Here is a 21,703-nt window from a genome sequence, read left to right as displayed (position 1 = left end):
TGGCCTTGAAGGAGAGACTGCACCTCTGTCCGCAGTGAACGCTGCTGGTTCAGCGGAAGCTTCACTATGGCTGATAGAGTATGAAACTCCATGCCGAGATACGTTAGTGATTGAGTCGGAGACAGATTTGACCTTGCCAAATTGATGATCCACCCGAAAGTCTGGAGAGTCTCCAGCGTAACATTCAGGCTGCGTTGGCATGCCTCGAGGGAGGTTGCTTTGACGAGTAGATCGTCCAAGTACGGAATCACTCCGTGAGAGTGCAAGACTGCTACCACTGCTGCCATGACCTTGGTGCCCACCCGTGGGGCTGTCGCCAGACTGAATGGCAGAGCTACGAACAGAAGATGTTCGTCTCCTATCACAAAACGTAGAAAACGTTGGTGCTCCGTAGCAATTGGCACGTGGAGATAGGCATCTTTGATGTCTGTTGAGGCAAGGAAGTCTCCTCGAGACATTGAGGCAATGACGGATCGGAGGGATCCCATCCGGAACCGCCTGGCGTTCGCATGCTCGTTGAGCAGTTTCAGAACCAGAACAGGACGGAAGGAACCGTCCATTTTTGGAGCCACAAAGAGATTGGAGTACAAACCCTCGCCCTCGTTCCTGAGGGGGGACAGGGATCACCACTCCTTCTGCTCTTAGAGCGTCCACCGCCTGCAGCAGGGCATCTGCTCGGTGGAGAGGTGGGGCCGTTCTGAAGAATGGAGTCGGAGGACGAGAACAGAACACTGTCCTGTGCACGTGAGCACAATGTCCGTCACCCACCGGTCTGTGACCTGTGGCAGCTAAATGTCGCCAAAGGCGGGGGAGTCTGCCATCAACCGCGGATGCGGAGAGAGAGAGAGAGCTGAGAGTCATGAGGAGACCGCCTTGGTAGCGGTTCCTCCGGCTGCCTTCTTTGGGCGTGATTGAGCCCGGCCGGAATCTGAGCCCGTCTGAGGTTTTGTAGCCCTTTTGCACGAGGACAATTGGGACCTGCCCGAGCTTGGGAAGGACCGAAACCTCGACTGTACTTTTAGGACAGCATTAATAGGGTAAGTCGCAGTGCAGACATTGCGGAGTTACGGACGCCTCTGCGGTACAGATGTACATGTGCTCAAGGCCAGCTGCACAAGAACCGCTGAAAAGGTTAGGTTGCCTATACGGCTGTGAATGCCGGAGCAACCGACACGCCGATAGCCTCCTAGACAGATTTCAACCAGAGTCCATCTGTCTGTGAATGGCATCTTTAAGTGAAGCCCCATCTCCAGTGCAACTATGGCTCTATATGCAAGCCTGGAGATTGGAGAATCCACCTTTGGACCCTGGGTCCAGCGCTGACCACGTCAGGGGAAAAAAGGGATAACGTGTATCCTAAAAACGTTTGGAGAAGACGCTTATCTGGTAAGCGTGGTGTTCCTGGACTGCTTCTCTGAAGTCAGCGTGGCCAGAAAAATACTCAATATCTGCGTGAGACACTGAAAGGGAACTTCTCCTGTTCGTCTCCTATCTCCACTGGGGGAGCTGAGGGAGGAAGATCCAACCTTCCATTGGTGGACGGTATAGGATCATTCCGTATGGCGTTACCACCCGGTGTATCCGGATTGAGAGCGATGTCAGTATCAAAGCCCTGAAGAGCTGCCTTTTGTTCAAGTAGATTGCCCATGGGTGCAAGTCTCTAAATTATGACTACTCCGTCCCTGTCTGGACAGGGTTGACAGGAGGTTTCTTTGGCCACAACTAGTAGAGCCCCGGCAGACGAAGTGCTAGAGACCCCGGCAGACGACGTGCTACAGGGGAGCATGCACACAATGGGACGGTGTCATGAACAGCATCCCATGTAGTAAAAACAGCACTGAAAACTGTGTTGCTTTTTTGCCGCTGCCGACTAGCTATCTAGAAGTATATAGCCAAGATTGGTGACCGTACATTGCAATGTATAGCATACAGGCATAAAGTACAAATGACCACTGCAGCACAAGCAATACAAGCAGCATAGAAGCCTGTGCCCTGGCACCCCTGCTCTTCTGCTGCTGTATACTAGTCATCTAGGGGAATATAGCCCAGAAGAGTGACCCTACAGTGCAATGTATAGCATACAAGCACAAGTACAAATGAACACTGCAGCACATGCAATCCAAGCAGCATAGAAGCCTGTGCCCTGGCACCTCTGCTCTTCTGCTGCTGTAGACTGGTCATCTAGGGGAATATAGCCCAGAAGAGTGACCATACAGTGCAATGTATAGCATACAAGCACAAGTACAAATGCACACTGCAGCCCATGCAATACAAGCAGCATAGAAAAAAACCTGTGCCCCAGCACCCTTGGTTTTCTGCTGCTGTAGTCTAGCCATTCCAGGAGAATATAGCTAAGACTAGCGACTGTACAGTGCAATGTATAGCATATCAGCATAAACACAAATGAACACCTCAGTCGTGCAAAACAAGCAGCCTAGAAAGCCTGTGCTTTAGCACACCTGCTTTCCTGCTGCTGATGAGTCGCTCCCCAAGCGGGCATATAGCGACCTATGCAGTTAAAAACAACACATGTATACACTGCATATATATTGTGGTCAGCACTATGTGTGCCCTTACCGCCCGCCTATAAGCGGGTGTATGAACGCCACTGTCCTGCCTTGGTGCCCCGAGCTCTGTAATGGCTGCCGGCTTCTTCCCCAGCTCGTGTGAGGAGGGGCGGGCCGTGGGCGTGCCCCCAAGGCAGAGCGGGAATCCGGCGCCCGACAGTGTGCAGTGAGAGGGCTGGAGCATGTAAAAAGGCTCCAGCCCTCGGCGCTGCTGATTGTTCAGCGCCTGTCCCCTTCCCTGAGTGACAGGGAGGGGGCGGGAACGAAGCGGCACTAGGCCGCAGAAGCCGGGGACTGGAGTTATAAGCGCCGCCGCCGTAAAAGCGCGGTCGGCGCCCAGTCCCCGGCGAACTACAAGTCCCAGCCGCGCCGCCGCTCCCGGAGCGTCCGGCGCGGTAGTTCCCAAAACACAAAGTCACTCAGCAAGGCTGCAGTGACTGTAACCCTTTACTGTCCCCGGCGCACTAGCACACCCAGCAAGTCTGGAGTGTGCTGTGCCTGTGTGTACGGGGACACAGAGTACCTGTAATGGTGCAGGGCCATGTCCCTGAACGGTACTCCAGCTCCACATCCAGCAGGTTCAAATGGGTCTGTGGATGGAGCCCGGCGTCAGAGCTTTGAGGCCGGCAGGATCCCACTTCCTCAGAGCCCCTCAGGGGGATGTGGAAGGAAAGCAGCATGTGGGCTCCAGCCTCCGTACCAGCAATAGGTACCTCAACCTTACAACACCATCCAGGGGTGAGAAGGGAGCATGCTGGGGACACTATATGTGTCCTCTTTTCTTCCATCCGAAATAGTCAGCAGCTACTGCTGACTAAAATCTGTGGAGCTATGCGTGGATGTCTGACCTCCTTCGCACACAAAGCTAAAACTGGAGAACCCGTGATACCACGGGGGGTATAGCCAGAGGGGGAGGGGCCTTGCACTTTTTAGTGTAGTGCTTTGTGTGGCCTCCGGAGGGCAGTAGCTATACCCCAATCGTCTGGGTCTCCCAATAGAGCACTGAAGAAAAAACGTGCATTTAAAATAAACATTTTAACTCACCCGGCTTCAGCGACGCTCTGTGCAGCCTGTCCTCTCTGCTGCTTCTACGCCGGCTGATTACTATCGCGCATCTTAATGATGCACGACACAGCCGACCCGGAAGCACCTGCTGCAGGGGTCAGCGCCGGCCGGATGCTGCACCGCGGGAGGATTCAGCACCACGGAGAGCGGGAGCAGGCACAGGTGAGTTGATTTCTAAGTGCAGTCACGGGCCACGGAGAACGGAGCCCGGATTGCACTTAGACAACCCACGTGTGCCTTTATTCACGGCACACGCAGGGACATGTGAGTGTTTTAGACGCCAGTGAAAAACGTCTGTTTTTCACTGACGTGTGAAACGGGCCTAACTGTACAAAGATATATATTTTACCAGCACTATATTACAAAGTCTAAAATGACATGCAGTTGCAGTACTAAGGCTGTGACTTGTTAGTAAAAGGGGTTGACCAAACTTAAATCTCAAAGTATGCAGTCACTATATGACCATAAATATGCAATTCATACATGTAGACCCATTCAACTAGACTTGTCAGGCCTTGCTCAATTCACTTGTAGAGTGAAGCCACGGACATTACTAGATATGACTGTACGTATGCAAGTTGCATACATTGTCACACCTGCCTGTTACTAGCACCAGAGAATCCTCAATGTGCACAGTGAAGATCTAGAAGTCTTCAGAATAACTAACACGTAAAGCTTAGGTTTTTGGGGGTGGTGCAAGTAAAGACATGAAGCTGCTGTACACTCGGGTTGCAGTTTAGTTAACATTTATTGTCAATAACAGTGATGAATATAGTTAAATATAACAACTGCTTTGTTAGTGCAAACTGCACTCAGCTTTATAAAAGAGCATAGCTAACTAATCTAACAATATTGCAGATACATAAAAATTTACAAAATTTAAAACCCATAAAAATCTAAAACTTTGTATCATAATTCTGTCAGAGATCAGCTTATGGATACACAATAGCGTTACAAAAGGATAGAAAAACTGTACATTATGTGCTTTGTAAATTTACAAAAAAAGTGATACTGTTATGAAAATATAGACAAGGACTCTGGAGGTTCAGTTGTTGATACAGCATGGTACCTGTGGAGTAAGAGGGGCAACAGTGAGAAGAATTCATTACAGCATAATGTACAGAGTATATATGGCCTGGAGAACAGCTAGTTTATACAGATAAGCCTATATAATCCCTGTCAGCCGTCACTGGCCCATTTGTAGATAGGGAATCGCTTGTCAGGGGATGTATGGCTGTCAACTATACCTTTACCCAATACCCAGATTTTCATGCTTATTACCATCAAGTTGCTGGTATATACTGTATTTTTCGGACCATAAGACGCACTTTTTCCCCCCAAATGTTGGGGGAAAGTTGGGGGTGCGTCTTATGGTCTGACTGTGGCTGCGGGGAATGAGGTGCTGCGGTGGAGCGGGTCATCGGGGGCACGAGCAGGCTGTAGCAGCCTGCTGTGACCACGTGGGCCCGCTCATTACATATGCACGCCCATCCTCCCGCCCATCTCTCAGCGCAGAAGCCGGTGCTGACAGGTGGGCGGGAGGACGAGCGGGGACGCGTGCATAGCAAAGAGCCGGTCCACATGATCACCCCTGGCAATTACAGCCTGGAGTGATCATGTGCGGCTGTATTCACTGCCCCCCCGCGCTTCATCAGTGCGGGGTGCAGTGAATCAGTGCACTCACCCGTCCCCGTGTGTGGAGCCGTTCCCCTGCTGCACGCGATGTCTTCCTGTCTGTGCCGGTCAGCTGATCGGCACAGACAGGAAGACATCGCGTGCAGCAGGGGAACGGCTCCACACACACACAGGTCAGTGGTGCAGAGAGGAAGATTATCGGCTGCAGGGAGTGAGGAAAAAGGTGAGTATAAACGTTTGTTTTTTTTCTCTGCTATAGGATACAGGCCATATACCAGGATGGTATATGAGCACGATGGGAGTATATGAACAGGATGGATGGATGGATGGGGGGGGGGGATATGAACAGTATGGATAGGGGGGGGGGGGGGGGGTATATGAGCAGGATAGATGGAGGGTATATGAGCAAGATGGGAGTATATGAACAGGATGGATGGGGGGGTGGTATATGAACAGGATGGATGGGGGGGGTATATGAACAGGATGGATGGGGGGGGGGTATATGAACAGGATGGATGGGGGGGTATATGAACAGGATGGATGGGGGGGGTATATGAACAGGATGGATGGGGGGGGATATGAGCAGGATAGATGGAGGGTATATGAGCAAGATGGGAGTATATGAACAGGATGGATGGGGGGGTGGTATATGAACAGGATGGATGGGGGGGTGGTATATGAACAGGATGGATGGGGGGGTATATGAACAGGATGGATGGGGGGGGTATATGAATAGGATGGATGGGGGGGTATATGAATAGGATGGATGGGGGGGGTATATGAATAGGATGGATGGGGGGGGTATATGAATAGGATGGATGGGGGGGGTATATGAATAGGATGGATGGGGGGGGTATATGAACAGGATGGATGGGGGGGGGTATATGAACAGGATGGATGGGGGGGTATATGAACAGGATGGATGGGGGGGGTATATGAACAGGATGGATGGGGGGGGGTATATGAACAGGATGGATGGGGGGGGGTATATGAACAGGATGGATGGGGGGGTATATGAACAGGATGGATGGGGGGGGGGGTATATGAACAGGATGGATGGGGGGGGGGTATATGAACAGGATGGATGGGGGGGGGGGTATATGAACAGGATGGATGGGGGGGGGGGTATATGAACAGGATGGATGGGGGGGTATATGAACAGGATGGATGGGGGGGGTATATGAACAGGATGGATGGGGGGGTATATGAACAGGATGGATGGGGGGGTATATGAACAGGATGGATGGGGGGGTATATGAACAGGATGGATGGGGGGGTGGTATATGAACAGGATGGATGGGGGGGTGGTATATGAACAGGATGGATGGGGGTGGTATATGAACAGGATGGATGGGGGGGTATATGAATAGGATGGATGGGGGGGGTATATGAATAGGATGGATGGGGGGGGTATATGAATAGGATGGATGGGGGGGGTATATGAATAGGATGGATGGGGGGGGTATATGAATAGGATGGATGGGGGGGGTATATGAACAGGATGGATGGGGGGGGGTATATGAACAGGATGGATGGGGGGGGTATATGAACAGGATGGATGGGGGGGGGTATATGAACAGGATGGATGGGGGGGGTATATGAACAGGATGGATGGGGGGGGTATATGAACAGGATGGATGGGGGGGTATATGAACAGGATGGATGGGGGGGTATATGAACAGGATGGATGGGGGGGTATATGAACAGGATGGATGGGGGGGGGTATATGAACAGGATGGATGGGGGGGGGGGTATATGAACAGGATGGATGGGGGGGGTATATGAACAGGATGGATGGGGGGGTATATGAACAGGATGGATGGGGGGGGTATATGAACAGGATGGATGGGGGGGGTATATGAACAGGATGGATGGGGGGGTATATGAACAGGATGGATGGGGGGGTATATGAACAGGATGGATGGGGGGGTATATGAACAGGATGGATGGGGGGGTATATGAACAGGATGGATGGGGGGGTATATGAACAGGATGGATGGGGGGGTATATGAACAGGATGGATGGGGGGGTATATGAACAGGATGGATGGGGGGGGGTATATGAACAGGATGGATGGGGGGGGGTATATGAACAGGATGGATGGGGGGGTTATATGAACAGGATGGATGGGGGGGTATATGAACAGGATGGATGGGGGGGTATATGAACAGGATGGATGGGGAGGGTATATGAGCAGGATGGATGGGGGGGGTATATGAACAGGATGGATGGGGGGGGGGGGTATATGAACAGGATGGATGGGGGGGTATATGAACAGGATGGATGGGAGTATATGAACAGGATGGGAGTATATGAACAGGATGGGAGTATATGAACAGGATGGATGGAGGGTATATGAGCAGGATGGGGGTATATGAGCAGGATGGGGGTATATGAGCAGGATCATATACAAGGCAGGAGGTTCATTACCAGGATGGGGTACCTTAGTAGAGAATTTGGGGACATTACCCCCCATAACAGTGTCAGCAGCAGATCCTCGCCCCATAACTGTCATGACCACATTTTTTTGCTTAAAGTTTTATTTTCCTATTTTCCTCTAAAACCAGGGTGCGTCTTATAGTCCGGTGCGTCTTATAGTCCGAAAAATACGGTAGTTTGCTCAATACAGGGCACACGCCTTCTGAGTTATACAGCCAGCATCTGCCTCTTACAGCAAGAGCCAGAGGCTGCTCTAGAGAAACCCTGACAGGCTATTCATGCTGCATCAATCAGCCAGATTTACAATCATTTTAAACTTTTAACAGACTAACCTAGTCCAGCTGCAAGAGGTGATTGACCAGTCTCCCTCGTGTGTACAGTCTCCTGCAGCAGCACAGGGAAGAAACCACTCCAGATAAGGCCAGTTTCACACATCCGGCTTTTCACCGCTTTGCTGGATCTGTCACTCCAGTACAATGCAATACAGTACAATGGTATCACGGCAAGCTCCGGTCACATGACAGCATGTGACCGGAGCTTGCCACGATGCCACTGTACTGGAGTGTGACGGATCTGGCAAAGTGGCAACAGGCTGGATGTGTGGAACCAGCCTTAGTTTAGTCCCCAGACAAAATCAAGAGTACTCGGAAACAGAGCTTGAGAAGTCTTTTATCTGGTAGCAATCCTGCAGCCTGTGCATCTTTAATCTGACAGGTTACCTTAAGTATTCATTACTGCATTGCCATTACAGAAACTACTACAAATTAGCACTCAAGTGTTAGTAACTGGCTGAATAATTTTCTGGAAAAGTCACCAATATGGCTTAGCTAAATAAAAATGTACGTTCTAGCATCACCCAAGAGCCTACACTGGAGAAGAGGGGAACAGGCTTCATGTCACTCACTTTGAGCTCTTGTATTTCTCTCGGACAGCCTGTTGTTGGTGACTTGCTGCAGAGAGGTAGGTTTGATACAGATCTAATATACAAGGTTTAAGACTTTCCAAGGTATAGCCAGTAAATTTGGCCAATGAGTCCGGCTGCAAACAAAGTGAAAGTGATACTGTTTAATTACACCACCACCATTACAATCTTCAGCTACATGAACATTTAGTGGTCTTTATAATCTTGCATGAGTAATTGAACTACAGAAGATAATTACATGACATACCCAGGTTTCCTCATTAACAGTATAGTTTGCAATGATAAAGGCTGCAGCAGCCGCAACTGAAGGTAGGTATCTCAGGAAAGGGTCTGCATCAATCAAGCTGAGCTCTCCTAAATACTGGAAAAACAGAAGGTCAAGTTGTAAGAAGTGTTCAGTGTAATGACAGAAATGGGATAGACTCGTGGCCACTATTAGAGTAGTGAACCATATCTCTTGAACTGATTTGGGTGAGGAACACACTCCACCCTCTTCTCTTCCCTCCAGAGTACCTTTGCTCAGCCAATTCTGCCTTTGTGCAGCGCTATTGCAATCCTCTCATTCCCGTGAAGTGACGACCCCCTCCCCCCTCAAGCTCTATGACCTCTGGGATCCAGTGATGTCGGGTCAACTGGAAGTTTACGTGATATAACCAAAGCTGACCCCAGTATTCCTGAGTGACTGGGCTGTGGGTAGTTTTACTGCTCATCATCACTCCTGCAGTAAAGGAGAGCACTTACAACATGCTTTGCTGTGACACTGGGCTGTGATGACCAGTGAAATGCTGCCCACAGCCCAGTCACCCAGGAGGAGTGGGGCCAGGCTCAGTGATTTCCAGTCAACTAGAAGTTGGGAAGGGGGTTACACTTTATGGGGCAGATCGCAATAGCACCGCTCACAGGCAGAATTGGCTGAAGTATAATGGGGGTGGAAGTGAGATTTGACTATGGTGGAGAGACACCTAAACATCAATCCTGAGTAGCTACACCTTTTGGCTGTATACACCCATTGTTCATACCTGATGTTTCCTCAAGCTTAATGGGATCCTGTCAAAATGCATACTAACCCATTTCAGAGCAATATGATCTAGCTCTCCAGGCCTCTGCCCCTATAAATCCTGAACTTCGTATAATCCCCATCCACACCACTGCACAGGCAGAAAGCTGTCAACGATTGGGGTGGGGGAGATTATGGGGTGGGGGAGATTATGCAGATCATGACTATGGAGGACTACATGGCAATAGGTTTACTACCTCTAGTGACTAATTACTTAGAAGCTCAAAACTACACCAAGTAGCCCATTAAGTGACATCACTGGAATCAGGGCCTTGGTCTACATGATGCTGCTTTGATTAGGTGGCAAAAACCTGGTGACTTGTTAAAAAAAAATAAAAATGCACCAGTGTAGGGTTTTATTTTGAGAACTGTAGATTGATTATCTCAAATACCAGCTAGTAATCACCCAGAATGGTCCTAATATTCCAGGTTGTGGAATCCCAGCATGCACAGCTGCATCTCCGCGTACAATGTACCTCTCTTCATTGGCCAAGTGCTGCTCTATTTTACTGAACAAGTCAGAATGGTTAGTGATCGGCAACCACTCAATGGAGTACGAAAGCACAAGATCTGGGCTCCCACAATCCCTTGCAGTAGTCCTTTTTGGAGCCAGAAGTTTCTAGGAAAGGCCATTTTAAGGGAGTCTGTAGGGACCTTTCTGTGCACCTACTAGATTTACAGCCCCCCCCCCCCCCCACCACACAAAATGTCTATCAAGATTGGTGATGGGTACTCCAAGTGTACTGGAACCCAAGTGATATTAAACACTTACCAAGCACAAGCTTTCCACCTTTGGCGCTACTAGATGATGCCTGAAGTACTGATTGAGGTATTGGACGATGGTTGGAGCCGCAAGGTCAAACGAAAGAACTTTAAGCACCAAGTGTTCCATTTTAAGGACTTGCTTCTTGTTGTAAGTGTCATCAGTTATGTAGACAAATTCTGCCACTTCTGGTGGGTAGATTTCTTCAAACTTACTGTATATTAAAAAAAAAACATCTAATCAAACCAAGAATTTTCCAACAGTTTTTTTTTTTAACATTTGTAAAATAAGAACTTACGAGGCCAAGAGCATAGCAGCAGTGCCAACAAGCTGAAGTTTGCCCCTCAGCACAGACATGGAGGACAGGAATCGGTCTATGTAGTTCACAGCCAGGTACAGGGTTTCATTTTGCAGCTTGTACTCTTCACCAACTTCAACCAGCCAGTCAACGAGGATGGCACGCATGTTATTCGTTATGTCAGGTTGTTTCTGCATATAGCCAGATTTTGGTTTACATTTTATCTGCAGAAAGAAATTCAATATAAAATGTATTTAAAGCAACGGCCTTTAGAACAAGCCATTTAGCCATAACCTCTAAAATATGCCAATCCAGCAATTTAGAACAGGCCATTTTCTTCACAGGATGAAAATTGTCAAGAATGCAGCAATTTTAGCACACGTCATACATGCATTACAATTTGAATGCCGCTGCAGCCGACCGAGTACTGATTAATTAATGAGGCAAGTAGCCAAAGAAATCCAAGATGCAGGCTCCACGGGATAAACAAAGTTCAGCATATTCACATCATTTAGGCACCATGGATTTATGGTGTAGATTGTTCAATTTACAAGGCCCTAACAACTTACATGCTATATTAGTTTTTTCCCCAAAATCTCCAAAAAAAAAAAAACCAAAAAAAAAAAAAACCCACAAACTGCTGGCTTCAGAAGAGTCCAAACCACAAACAAAAACCCCACTAGAATCTATGGGGAAAGTATTAATCGAATTGAATGAATATGCATCCAAAAGTCCAGCCTATAACCTAGGCACAAGTGTCCATAAGGCCCGTTTCACACGTCAGTGAAAAACACTGACGTTTTTCACTGGCGTGTAAAACACGCACGTCCCTCCGTGTGCCGTGAATCACGGCATACGTGGGTTGTCTAAGTGCAATCCGGGCTCAGTTCTCCGTGGCCCGCGATTGCACTTAGAGATTAACTCACCTGTGCGCGCTCCCGGTCTCCATGGTGCTGATCGCTCCCGTGGTGTAGCATCCAGCCAGGGCTGACCCCCGCAGAAGCTGCTTCTGGGTCGGCTGTGTCGTGCATCATGAATATGCGCGACAGTAATGAGTCGGCTCAGAAGCAGGCTGCACGGGCTGCAGAGCGCCGCTGAAGCCGGGTGAGTAAAAATGATATTTTAAAGAAGGGAATTTTGTTTACTTACCGTAAATTCCTTTTCTTCTAGCTCCTATTGGGAGACCCAGACAATTGGGGTGTATAGCTTCTGCCTCCGGAGGCCACACAAAATATTACACTTTAAAAAGCGTAACCCCTCCCCTCTGCCTATACACCCTCCCGTGCATCACGGGCTCCTCAGTTTTGGTGCAAAAGCAGGAAGGAGGAAACTTATAAATTGGTCTAGGGTAAATTCAATCCGAAGGATGTTCGGAGAACTGAAAACCATGAACCAAAAGAACAATTCAACATGAACAACATGTGTACACAAAAGAACAAACAGCCCGAAGGGAACAGGGGCGGGTGCTGGGTCTCCCAATAGGAGCTAGAAGAAAAGGAATTTACGGTAAGTAAACAAAATTCCCTTTGTCGCTCCATTGGGAGACCCAGACAATTGGGACGTCCAGAAGCAGTCCCTGGGTGGGTAAAAGAATACCTCGATAAAGAGCCGAAAACGACCCCCTCTTACAGGTGGGCAACCGCCGCCTGAAGGACTCGCCTACCTAGACTGGCGTCTGCCGAAGCATAGGTATGCACCGGATAGTGTTTCGTGAAAGTGTGCAGACTAGACCAGGTAGCTGCCTGACACCTGCTGAGCCGTAGCCCGGTGCCGCAATGCCCAGGACGCACCCACGGCTCTGGTAGAATGGGCTTTTAGCCCTAAAGGAAGCGGAAGCCCAGAAGAACAGTAGGCTTCAAGAATCGGTTCCTTGGTCCACCGAGCCAAGGTTGACTTGGAAGCCTGCGAACCCTTACACTGGCCAGCGACAAGGACAAAGAGCGCATCTGAACGGCGCAGGGGCGCCGTGCGAGACACGTAGAGCCGGAGTGCTCTCACCAGATCTAACGAGTGCAAATCCTTTTCACATTGGTGAACTGGATGAGGGCAAAATGAAGGTAAGGAGATATCCCCTTTTCATCTCAATCAGGATACCACCTTAGGGAGAAATTCCGGGACCGGACGCAGAACCACCTTATCCTGGTGAAAAACCAGGAAGGGGGCTTTGCATAACAGCGCTGCCAGCTCCGACACTCTACGGAGCGATGTAACTGCCACTAGAAATGCCACCTTCTGCGAAAGACGTGATAAAGGGACATCCCGCAGCGGCTTGAAAGGTGGTTTCTGAAGAGCAGTTAGCACCCTGTTAAGATCCCAGGGTTCCAGCGGACGCTTGTAAGGTGGGACTATGTGGCAAACTCCCTGCAGGAACGTGCGGACCTGCGGAGGCCTGGCTAGACGCTTTTGAAAAAATACGGATAGCGCCGATACTTGTCCCTTGAGAGAGCCGAGAGACAAACCCTTGTCCATTCCGGATTGAAGGAATGAAAGAAAAGTGGGTAAGGCAAAGGGCCAGGGAGTAAAACCCTTATCAGAGCACCAGGATAAGAAGATCCTCCAAGACCTGTGATAGATCTTGGCGGACGTTGGTTTCCTGGCCTGTCTCAGTGGCAATGACCTCTTGAGATAACCCTGAGGACGCTAGGAGCCAGGACTCAATGGCCACACAGTCAGGTTGAGGGCCGCAGAATTCAGATGGAAAAACGGCCCTTGAGACAGCAAGTCTGGGCGGTCTGGGAGCGCCCACGGTTGACCCATCGTGAGATGCCACAGATCTGGGTACCACGACCGCCTCGGCCAATCTGGGGCGACGAGAATGGCGCAACGACAGTCGGACCTGATCTTGCGCAGCACTCTGGGCAGCATCGCCAGAGGAGGAAATACATAGGGCAGTCGAAACTGCGACCAATCCTGAACTAATGCGTCCGCCGCCAGAGCTCTGATCTTGAGACCGGGCCATGAATGCCGGGACTTTGTTGTTGTGCCGTGACGCCATGAGATCGACGTCCGGCGTTCCCCAGCGGCGACAGATCTCTCGAAACACGTCTGGGTGAAGAGACCATTCCCCCGCGTCCATGCCCTGTCGGCTGAGAAAATCTGCTTCCCAGTTTTCTACGCCCGGGATGTGAACTGCGGAGATGGTGGAAGCTGTGGCTTCCACCCACTGCAGAATTCGTCGGACTTCCTGGAAGGCTTGACGACTGCGAGTGCCGCCTTGGTGGTTGATGTATGCGACGGCAGTGGCGTTGTCCGACTGGATCCGGATCTGCCTGCCCTCCAGCCACCGATGAAAGGCCAATAGGGCTAGATACACTGCCCTTATCTCCAGAATATTGATCTGAAGGGATGACTCTCGGAGTCCAGGTTCCCTGAGCCCTGTGGTGGAGAAAAACCGCCCCCCACCCTGACAGGCTCGTGTCAGTCGTGACCACAGCCCAGGTGGTAGGAAGGATTTTCCCTGCGATAGAGAGTTGGGAAGGAGCCACCACTGAAGTGACGTCTTGGTTGCAAGGGAAAGACGTTCCTGTCGAGTGAAGTCGACCTCCTGTCCCATTTGCGGAGAATGTCCCACTGGAGTGGCCGCAGATGGAATTGCGCGAAGGGCACTGCATGAGTGGATCTGTGCCTCCTTCCACACAAAGCATAAAACTGAGGAGCCTGTGATGCACGGGAGGGTGTATAGGCAGAGGGGAGGGGTTACACTTTTTAAAGTGTAATACTTTGTGTGGCCTCCGGAGGCAGAAGCTATACACCCAATTGTCTGGGTCTCCCAATGGAGCGACAAAGAAAGCACGTTTTTTTTCTGGCACGTGTCTCACGGATCACACCACTGCGTGGTCCGTGGGACATCAGTGATGCCAGAAAAAAAATGGACATGTCCCCGTGCGGCAATCACGGACACGTGTGAATGCTGCATGGAGACATGGTCAGTGAAACATCACTGATGTGTGAGCAGACCCATTCAGTATAATGGGTCTGTGTATGTCAGTGATTCTGGTAGGTTTAAAAAAAAAAAAAAAAAAAAAAAAAAGCACAAACGTACCAGAATCACTGACGTGTGAAACAGGCCTAACGCTGGGTGGGGGTTTGGGGTGCGTGCATTACCTCCATTTCTCTAAGGTAAGTGTGAATCTCTTCCGCATAGTCCGACACTTCATTACTGCTAGCTTTCTTTTCCTCTTCATCCACAATTGACATATCCATTGGGGAATCTTAAAAATACAAGTCAGCTGGTTTAGTAAGTGGATGAAACTTTACAGAAGCCTAAAAAATGTACATTAGACATTTGCAGAAAGTGATAACCCCATGATCTAGGGTTCAACCCTGGAACTATTGATTACAAAAACTAAAAAAGGTTTATTGGGTTGATGTGAGCATCACTTGGCTGAGAAATTATTGTGAGCGTGTTGTGTATCCATTTCCTGCAGAAAAAAAACCTTTACTAATTAAAGTGATTTTAATGTTCTGTTTTAAGGATATGCTGTTGCTTACTAAAGGGATTATCCATGCGTGGGGCTGGTCTGCATTACCTATATGACTGCACACTTGTGAATCCTTACATGTGCGGTCAGGATTCTCCAATGTCGGGCAGTCATGTTCCAGGAACACGCTGTTTTATCCTCATTGGTGTGACTGGAGGCACTGATGAGTTAGCATGCATGCCATGGGTCAGCTGATGACCCTGTCTACACAGTATTCCTGTCAAAGCCAGTGACCAGCATTCATAGGACTGATTTACTCTATACAGCAACACTGGTGCACAGTATATACACACAGTAGAATAAGTGATCAGGCTATTGCAGGTGCAAACCCCTTCACCCCTGGGTGATTCTCCTTTTCCATACCTTTTTCCCCAGCGATTAGTTGTATGAGGGCTTGTTTATTTGCAGGACAAGTTGTACTTTTGAATGACACCATTCTGCCCATTTTGTACAGGAAATCAAATTCCAAGTGCAAAAAAAAAAAAAATGCACCATTCCTTTTTTTGGTGGGCGGGGAGCGGGGCATCATCTTCACTATTTGGTAAAAATTGACCAGGCAATACGATTCTCAAGGTCAGTACAAGTTCATAGACTCCATTTATATAGTTATGTTTATCCAAATTGTGGGAACAAAGGAAAAAAAAAAAATTATGTGCAAAAAAATTTACCCTTACATAATAAAATGCATAATGTCATTCAACAGTATAATTCATCCCACTATTGTTTGAATTGTCACAAGAAAACATTCAGTGGCAAAAATCACCTGTAAGGGCAATGCTGCCAACTTTCACCTATGGCATTGTAAAGTGTGCAGCATTAATCGGCTGGGGAAATTCACTACAGCTGAAATGTGGCTGCAGATACAGTGTGAATGTGCAGATTGTGCAGCATGCATGGTCAGATTGCCTGTGCATGGTGTACAATGCAAGTGTACGGGATCAGGCATGCACTTCATATTGTAGGCAAGGCAGAGTGAAGAAAACATGTGTCAGCTATAAACTGGTATTAGTGGGTCAGAACATTGGTCCCTTCACCCCCGGGCAATTTTTTGTTTTGTTTTTGCTCCCCTTCTTATGAGAGCCGTAACTTTTATTTTTCCGTCAATCTTGGAATATTAGGGCTTATTTTTTGCGGGACGAGTTGTACTTTTAAACTAAACCATAACTTACCATATAGTGTACTGGAAAACTGCAAATAAAATTCCAAAGTATGGAAAAATTGCAAAAAAGCGCAATTGATATTTTATTTACCGTGTTCACAATATGATAAAACTGATGTGTGGGTATGATGCCTCAGGTCAGTGCGAGTTCATAGACACCAAATATATAGGTTAACTTTTATCTAACGGGTTAAAAAAATTCAGACATTTGTCCAAAAAAAAAGTGGCACACTTTGTGCCATTTTATGAAAACCATAGCACTCTCATTTTTTGGGATATGAGGCTCAGTGACTGCTTATTTTTTGCGTCTCGAGCTGACATGTCTAATGGCACCATTTTTGTGCAATGCTACGTTTTGATCGCCTGTTATTGCATTTTGCGCAAAATGTGCCGACCAAAAAACAATTTTTGCGTTTGGAATTTCTTGCCATGCCGTTTACAGACCTGATTTTATATGTTGATATATTAGGTATTTCTGAACACTGCGATACCAAGTGTGTATTTTTTTAACCCTTTAATTTTCAATGGGGCAAATGGGGGTATTTTTTAAAACTTTATTTAAATAGTCCCCAGGGGACTATAAGGAACAGCAGTTTGAGCGTTTATTTCTGTAGATTACAGCAACATCGCTCTAATCTGCAGAAGAGCTGCTCTCCTCTTAGAGACGGCGCTCTGACAACTGTAAGAGGAACTGACTCCCGATAGCTACAGGAGTCATCACATAACCCTGTGCTACCATCAGCTCCACGTGATCACATCTAATGACTGCCAATGGAACCGGGTGAGTGCTTACCGCGGCTGGCATGTACACTGCGCTGTCACATTTGACAGCGTGGTGCAAGGGGTTAACTGCTCAAATCAGCTGATGTGCAGAACTCACCGCCGGCTGCCCACAGCAGCCAGCATTGAGTATAACATGAGGCAGGACATCTCTTAACGACATTGGACGTGCTGGATGTTAGGGAAGCTTTGTAATTGATCAGAACAGATATTTCACAGAAATAAAGAACCTGTTACCACGATTTTGCATGGTACAGTAAAGGTATAGCCATAGAGGCAGTGTTACAGATTCAAGAGATAATCACTGAAGACAGCCCATGGGTGTTCTATAAACCACGTTTGAAGTTTGCGTGTAATAAGCTTTTGATGCATGGGGCTCGGACTGAATAGGGCCTTTGACCCATCACCTGCCTGTAGCATCTGCCTCCTTTCTGAAGTTTGCTTCGGAGCAGTCTTCACAGAAGACAGATTCAGCTCCAGGCGGGCTTCAGTATCATTGTGCCAGTAGTGGCACATGTGCAGATCTCATATCTGTGACAAGTTGATGTCTTGATCAGTGAATGCACCACCACTATATTAAAGACTGCAGGTGAATCTGTGCAAGCACCACCATTTTACTGAAGGCCACGAGGAGATTAATCTGCACACGTGCTGCACGCAATGAGTGATATACAGACCACAGGTGCCAGGGAAGAGCCAAGAGATCCTTCAAAGTGTCACCCAATGCACCAAAAACTTACTGCACCCAAATTTCACGTGTGGATTGATGAACAACCAAGATGTAGACATCTTCACTAAAAGTTAGACATTGGATCTGCATAACAGTACCATTTCTACCATATTTTTCACATGCTAAATTATGATGGCAGGTCCTCTAAGTTTCTCATCAGGATCTTCAGTCTATTCACCCAAAAGGACTCACCAAAGGTCACACTTGTTGGCATGTCTAGAGGCGCTAGTGGTTGTCTCTGACCAAGAGAAATGACCACCGAGTTCAGCTGCTTCAGGTTCTCCTCATGCACAGGCTTCTTTGCCAGAGCTTGTTTCTTATAGTTCGTACAGTCCGGTTCGTCCACGTGAATGGTGAAGGTGGATTGTTTGCCTGCAGTCTTCCCAGCTGGGATCCTGCCATAGTTCTCATCATTAAAACCCAAGTTGTTTGCTGCAAGAATCTGAAAAAAATAAGCAGCAGAGAAAATAAGCCACATTCAGTATAGATTCTGTCACAGGGTTCATTGATCCTGAGCTTGCAGCTGGATGACTGCAATGTCAATAAGGCTGAGGTCACATGTCCAGTAATCATTTCTTAGAACAAATCCAGAAGCAATCCGTTAAAAAAAAAAAAAAAAAAAAAAATAGTTGTGCAAATACCTGTCACTTTTCGAAAATAAAAAATTAAATATAAATGTGATTTTTGCTTTACACATTGAGGTCTATGGAAATAGAGATTTGTTTTTGCTCACTGGATCAGATCTATTGGAAGATTACTGTATACATGAACACAGCCTTAAGGAGAGATCCACGAGAGTGTTACCATCTGAAAGGAGCGTTTTTTTCCTTAGGCGCCATCCTTGTTGCAGTTCTCACTGAAGAATGCAGACCGCTTATTAAAGGGAACCTGTCAGCAGAAATGTTGCTCTAAACCTAAAAGTATCCCCTTCTGCAGCTCGTGGGCTGCATTCTAGCAAGGTTCCTATAGTTTGTGCCCCCTTTTAGACCAAATTAAACACTTTATAAAGTTGTACCTTTTGGTATGCAAATCTTCTAAATTATCCATGGGGCGGGCTGTCTGGTGTCAGTTACTGTCCCTCCTGCTGATTTACACCATCCCCCAACGCTCCATTTCATATTTCAGGACGCCGCCCAGTGCGCCCGAGGTCCCGCGCAAGCGCCGTGCGAATGTACCGGGACTGTGCACTGTGTGACTGCTGGTGACGTGTTGCGCAGGCACGAGATTATGGGCGGCGCTGAGATTGTCATCAGCAAGTGCCCGCACTTTCCCCTCTGCCTCCAGCGTTCTGCGCAAGCGCTGGCCAGATGACCCGACGTCACCTCTTGTAACCGGTGGTGACCTGCTCCGCTCCTCCCATCTATTTCCTGCTCCAGGGCAAGATGGGAAAGAGGTGATGTCGGGTCATCTGGCTAGCGCTTGCGCAGAACGCTGGAGGCAAATTTCTGCTGACAGGTTCCCTTTAATCCATTTACTCAGATTAATAGTACAAAGCATAGTGTCAGTGTCATGGATCCCCATAGATTCTGAGCTTGGAGCAGGGCCCTCACTCCTGTAACTACTTTATTTTGTTTCTATTGTCTATACATGCCCCTGCTTAATTGTGAAGTGCTGCAGAATATGCTGGCACTATAGATACGTTTTTACTATCCCCATACACGTCAATGGCCAAGTCTGACCTACAAAACAGATAATAGGACATGCACAAGTATCCAGACAGCTCAGTTTCTAACTAGTGTAATAAGAATCTATTATAAGCTGAGCCTAGCTGCTGGCCCATCAGATGTGTGATCACAGGCCTAGCGTGCAGGCAGAGCAGAGTAGGCTCCAAGTGCCATAGGTCTCATGCTGCAATCCATGTTACCAAAATGAGTCAGCAGTGAAGACCCCACACACACCACCAGGACCCAGTGTGTGGAGGGGGGAATGGAGCCCAGCAATGAAGACCACCCTCCCCACACCCCACCAGGACCCAGTGTGTGGGGGAAATAACGAGACCCAGCAGTGAAGACCCCACACACCACCAGGACCCAGTGTGTGGAGGGGGGGAGGGGAGTGGGAATGGAGCCCAGCAATGAAGACCACCCTTCCCACACACCACCAGGACCCTGTGTGTGGGGGAAATTATGAGGCCCAGCAATGAAGACCCCCCCTTCACCACCACGACCGAGCGTGTGGAGAAGAAAATGGAGCCCAACAATGAAGACCCCACAAACCACCAGGACCCTTCACTGATGACACTAGGCCCCACAGGCCCCTGCACATACAGCTTCTTCCCTACACCACAGGCCCCTCTGCAGTCAGTCCTGAGCCCATCTATGGGGCAGGTAGGGGCCTTCCATTGGATATCTGGGCCTGCACACCAGGGCAGACACTACAACCCTCAGCACAGGCCATGTGGCTGTCCGTCGTGCTGGGAGTTGTAGTGTGGCAGGTCACAGGCCTCCCCACAGCTGCATTTGCTTCCTGCCATCTGCACTCAGACATGGCGGGTCGGTGATCAGCAGAGGGCGAGTGCCAGGCAGCACGGTATTGGCGGGATCGCTCGGTCCGGCCCCATCCCCAGCGTTCAGGGCAGTAATGGGGGGCAGTAATGGAGGGCAGTGATGGGGGGCGCTGGTGCTCCCACCTCCGGAGCGGCACGTACCGGCGCCTGCTGCTTCCCTCCTCTCGGGGCTCGGTGCCCCCGGTTCTCCTGCAGCACCCCCAGCACGGTGCGGCCTCCTGGCGGGGCTTGCTGTCCGGACAGCTGCTTCCTGGGTTGCACGTTCTCCTGGTTCTCGTCCCGTAACACAAAGTGCGACATCTTGCCCGGCGCGCCCGCAATACTCAGTAGTCTGTAGAGTGCACGTCACCGTCCTCCAGGCCGGGGAGAAACAATGATGATGTGTGCAGCACTGCCCAATGTAACCGTGCCCGGTACCGCGCCGCCACCGTCCGCCCCGGCCTATCCCGCCTGTATGTGTTATAGTTCCTGCGCGCTGCAGCGGACACAGCTTTCTCAGTTCAAGTAGCCCGCGACTATTGAAATTATCCAATCAGCGTCTAGCGCGGGCATACGTCACCGCAACCACGGCGGCCGTGAGGTATCAAAAAGGTTAGCGTGAGAGAACGCAATCAGCTGTCAGTGACGTCACAGGCGTCTGTGCAGCAGCTGTCGATGTTCAGTGTACACAAAATCCTGTCCTTGTGCACTGGGAATTCGCCCGGCTCAGTAGCCCTCCCTCCATTATAGTCCATTTATAATGAGCGGGGTCGTATCTATTTATAATGAGGGGGCAGGGGGGTAGCGTCCATTTATAATGAGGGGGGTAGCGTCCATTTATAATGAGGGGGGTAGCGTCCATTTATAATGAGGGGGGTCGTGTTCATTTATAATGAGGGGGGTCGTGTCCATTTATAATGAGGGGGGTCGTGTCCATTTATAATGAGGGGGGTTGTGTCCATTTATAATGAGGGGGGTCGTGTCCATTTATAATGAGCGGGGTTGTGTCCATTTATGATGAGTGAGGTTGTGTCCATTTATAATGAGGGGGGTCGTGTCCATTTATAATGAGTGAGGTTGTGTCCATTTATAATGAGGGGGGGTTGTGTCCATTTATAATGAGGGGGGGTTGTGTCCATTTATAATGAGGGGGGTCGTGTCCATTTATAATGAGGGGGGGTTGTGTCCATTTATAATGGGGGGGTCGTGTCCATTTATAATGAGCGGGGTTGTGTCCATTTATGATGAGTGAGGTTGTGTCCATTTATAATGAGGGGGGTCGTGTCCATTTATAATGAGGGGGGTCGTGTCCATTTATGATG

The 21,703-nt window shown here is 48.9% G+C and overlaps 2 protein-coding genes across 2 annotated transcripts in view; both read right to left on the bottom strand.

The window, feature by feature from the left end:
* Positions 1–21,703, bottom strand: part of ANXA5 (annexin A5) — a 445,678-nt gene that overhangs the window by 183,794 nt on the left and 240,181 nt on the right. The window lies entirely within an intron of this gene.
* On the bottom strand, positions 4,398–20,902 carry CCNA2 (cyclin A2). Its single transcript, XM_075336291.1, has 8 exons — positions 20,544–20,902; positions 18,089–18,338; positions 14,851–14,957; positions 10,747–10,970; positions 10,458–10,662; positions 8,876–8,989; positions 8,611–8,744; positions 4,398–4,701 (listed from the first exon to the last, which is right to left on the bottom strand). Exons 1-8 carry the CDS (start codon positions 20,700–20,702, stop codon positions 4,647–4,649), a joined length of 1,248 nt encoding a protein of 415 aa, XP_075192406.1. The 5' UTR covers positions 20,703–20,902; the 3' UTR covers positions 4,398–4,646.

This window comes from Anomaloglossus baeobatrachus, chromosome 1 (genome assembly GCF_048569485.1).
Source record: "Anomaloglossus baeobatrachus isolate aAnoBae1 chromosome 1, aAnoBae1.hap1, whole genome shotgun sequence".
Taxonomy (NCBI): Eukaryota; Metazoa; Chordata; class Amphibia; order Anura; family Aromobatidae; genus Anomaloglossus; species Anomaloglossus baeobatrachus.
This window is presented reverse-complemented; position numbering and strand designations above follow the sequence as displayed.

Coding starts and splice junctions, on each gene's coding strand:
- CCNA2 (XM_075336291.1), bottom strand. CDS start 20,702: ATGTCGCACTTTGTGTTACGGGACGAGAACCAGGAGAACGTGCAACCC. Junction 14,958..18,088: donor GCCAACAAGTGTGACCTTTG/GTGAGTCCTTTT, acceptor TGTATTTTTAAG/ATTCCCCAATGGATATGTCA. Junction 8,990..10,457: donor AGGTGGAAAGCTTGTGCTTG/GTAAGTGTTTAA, acceptor CTGTTTTTCCAG/TATTTAGGAGAGCTCAGCTT.